This window comes from Aquarana catesbeiana, linkage group LG10 (assembly GCF_042186555.1).
Source record: "Aquarana catesbeiana isolate 2022-GZ linkage group LG10, ASM4218655v1, whole genome shotgun sequence".
Taxonomy (NCBI): Eukaryota; Metazoa; Chordata; class Amphibia; order Anura; family Ranidae; genus Aquarana; species Aquarana catesbeiana.
This window is the reverse complement of record NC_133333.1, coordinates 14,793,794-14,797,256: the sequence shown is the minus strand read 5'-3', so window position 1 is coordinate 14,797,256 and position 3,463 is coordinate 14,793,794. Positions and strand designations below refer to the sequence as shown.

Sequence of the window (3,463 nt, the reverse complement as noted above, 5' to 3'; positions counted from 1 at the left end):
ATCTGGGCTGGATGGCTTAAGTAGACAGGACTGAAGAGCAGGATATCATCAACAGGTGAGACACTATGGAGAGATAGGAGCTGGGAATTAGCCAACAGCTGAGTGGCCAGCTTACAGAAGGAAGGGCTGAGCCCAGCCCTGACAGTTTACAATTGTCATGCGATCTGCTTTGTTTTACTCACATCGATCACATGGTACCGGCAGCAGGACAGTACAGTGATCAGTCATTGGCTGTGTCCGATGGACACAGCCAGTGACAGATCGTGCCACAGCATGGCTGCACAGGCCTGCATGAGGCGCCTTCTGGGGGGGATGTCATATGTCCGGGGGGGGCGTCTACCCAGAACGATGAAAGTCCTGCCCGGCCGTCATTTTACAATAGGTTGGTAAATATGCAATGTTTAGGGATTTCAACTCAACTTCCTCTTAACTATCTAAAGGGTATCACACAAGACTGCAATAAATCTGAGAATTGCACTGTTAACAGAATGCACCTCAATAAACTCTATCTTCTCTGGTTTTTGTGCTATCCTTTTCCGCATGTGATATTGTTAGGACAAGGTTCACCAAAGTAATAAAATTCACTGCAAGACAAGAACCATCAACTGTCTTTATATCTTCTTCCCTAACGACATTACTTCATTCTTGTTCTGTCTTCAGCGATGGCGACTCCAGAACTCAGATCCCAGGTGACATGTCCTGTTTGTACGAAGATTTATACAGAACCCGTCATGCTGACATGTGGACACAATTTCTGCCATGATTGTATCAGTGAAATATTTGACAACCAACACAACAGAGAGTATTCCTGTCCAAGATGTAAGCACAAGTTTGGGAAACGTCCAGAATTGCAGAAGAATTCAATATTAGCCAGCATCGCTGCATTGTTCCATTCTGAGGAACTGGAGGAATGCAAACCTGTACATTTTTGCAGTAATTGTGTCACCTCTCCTGTACCTGCTGTGGCATTGTGTCTACACTGCGATGCTTTTCTCTGTGATCTACACAAAGAGGCACACAACAAGGGACCAGAACACGTCCTCACCGATCCCACCACTTCCCTGGAGGACAGAAAGTGTCCCATCCACAAGAAGATCCTGGAGTACCACTGCATTGAGGACGATACGCGTATATGTTTACAGTGCCTGATCTCCGACCACAATGGACATAAAATGAGAATAATAAATGACGATTCGCATCAGAATGCAGAAAATCTGAACACAATTCACGAGAAACTCTCCTCCAAGAAGGAGGAAACCGAAGCAATGCTCCAGAGTCTGCAGAACCACAAGAAGAAAATAGATAAAACAGCAAAAGATGCAACTGAGAGAGTGGCCGGCCTAATGGAAGACATCAGGAGACAACAAGAGGATCTAGAAAAGAGAATACTGACTGATATCTCCAGGCAACAGCAGCAGATCTCACAATCAGTCTCCGATCATATGGAGCAATTGACTGAACTGCATAAGAAGATCATTCAAGCCGAGGAGCTGAGTAAAAAAACGAAGTCATTATCTGCCCTACAGGCTCCAGATGTTTCATTTGAAGTGTTAGATGATGAGAAGAACTTGGACAGGGATATAGTGAGCAAATTGATCAATGATGTAGGTGGTCTGAAGGAGGATGTGATCTTAGAGACCTTGTATTCAGGGCTATCAAATATTGTGAAGGGTGCTGAGGGAGGTGTTGGTGTGCAGAAAATTCAACATTCAATACCCCCTGCAGTCAATAAGAATCCAAACTTTGGAAATAAAAATGTCACTAATGAGCCACAGATAGAAGTTTTGCAACAAATATCACCCCCCGCCGAGACAATCCCAGCTAAACGTCCAAAACCAGTTACTAGAAAAAGGATCAGCCCCCTAGAAATTTTACTGGATGTCAACACAGCTAGTAAAAATGTAATTATCTCAAATGACCGGAAAACTGTCTCCAGGTCAGACAAGTATCAAAGTCGACCAGAAACTTTGGAGAGATTTCTGAGTTCTCATGTTTTAAGCACCAGAGGGTTTTCCTCCGGAAAGCATGAACTAGAGATGGAGGTCAGTAAGAAAACAGAGGACTCTTTGTTTATAGGGATGTGTTACCCCGGTATAGATAGAAGGAGATCCCAGTCACTGACTGAAGATATTTGGGGAATACAGTTTGGACTTTTTTGCTACGAGGAATTCGGTGAAATAAAATGGGTACGGAAATTATCTTCTCATGGAATCAAAATTAAATTGGATTATGAAGCCGGCCAATTGTCCTTCTATGACCTGTGTAATCCCATCCAACACCTGCATACCTTTTCTGCCGAATTCACACAGCCCCTCCATCTTATGATCAGTGTACAAGGCAGCGGTCGCGTTAAAATTTTAAACTAGATCTTATATTAAAATTCATGTGTTGCCTTTGTGTAAAAGAGCTTTCCTTGCCATGTGTAAAAAAAAATACATCTCCTGAACTCCCCCCCCCCCATGAGACCCACCACCTAGGCATGGTCTACCAGCAGCTTTATGGGTGCCTCCATGAGCTTACATAATTACAAACTATGTATAGAATCAAAGAGTTCCAAACATTAACAAAGGCTGATAAAATAATTTCGATTATGCTTCTGATTTCTTTAAATTGTGTATATACTGTAAAAATATAAGGATTGTAGTTCCCTTTTTGTTTAGAATTGTAAAGTAAGAGATTAGAAATATGCATTGTTGAACTTGAAGCCCCTCTCTGGGGTATTATCAAAAGGTCCAAATTGTCTAAAATAGAACTGACCATGGCATGGATATAAAGAACATTGTTTCCATACATACATTAAACAAATACATTTTAAATAATAATAATACTACTAATACTACTACTAATAGTAATAATAATAATAATTATAATAATAATAATAACGGTACTACTAATACTACTACTAAAAATAATAGTAATATAAATAAGTCTAAATACATTAAAGGAAACACAGTTCCAAACTGTATTATAGACTCCCTCCAGAGGTGGTTCTGGCCAGCTCAGTAGATTTCTTTAGGAAAGGTCTGGATTCTTTCCTAAATGTACATAATATAACTGGGTACAAACATTTATAGGTAAAATTGATCCAGGGAAAATCCGATTGCCTCTCTGGGATCAGAAAGGAATTTTTTCCCCTGCTGTAGCAAATTGGATTATGCTTTGCTGGGATTTTTTGCCTTCCTCTGGATCAAATGTGGATATAGGTTTGGGTATATCGGATTGTATGATTTTTTTTTTTTTTTTTTATGCTTGAATTAGATGGACTTGTGTCCTTTTTCAACTCGACTAACTATGTAACTATATTAAAAGTTCTAAATTGTAGCTGAACTACAGACACCTTACACGTTATAGTCCAACTTAACCACTTCCCATAAGTCGCTGGACTTTCGGTGGTTGTACTGGGATGAAATGCAGCTGAAGGCATCACCAGGGTATTGTTTTTTTTAGAGCCAGCAGTCAGCTC

General features: G+C 40.6%; 1 protein-coding gene across 1 annotated transcript; it reads left to right on the top strand.

Moving 5' to 3' along the window:
• Positions 1 to 662: 662 nt before the first annotated feature.
• On the top strand, positions 663 to 2,366 carry LOC141111485 (E3 ubiquitin/ISG15 ligase TRIM25-like). The gene has a single exon (XM_073603776.1). It carries the CDS (start codon positions 663 to 665, stop codon positions 2,364 to 2,366), a length of 1,704 nt encoding a protein of 567 aa, XP_073459877.1.
• The last annotated feature ends 1,097 nt before the right edge of the window (positions 2,367 to 3,463 follow it).

What these genes read in the sequence shown, in the direction of transcription:
- LOC141111485 (XM_073603776.1), top strand. Translation starts at nt 663, where the DNA reads ATGGCGACTCCAGAACTCAGATCCCAGGTGACATGTCCTGTTTGTACG.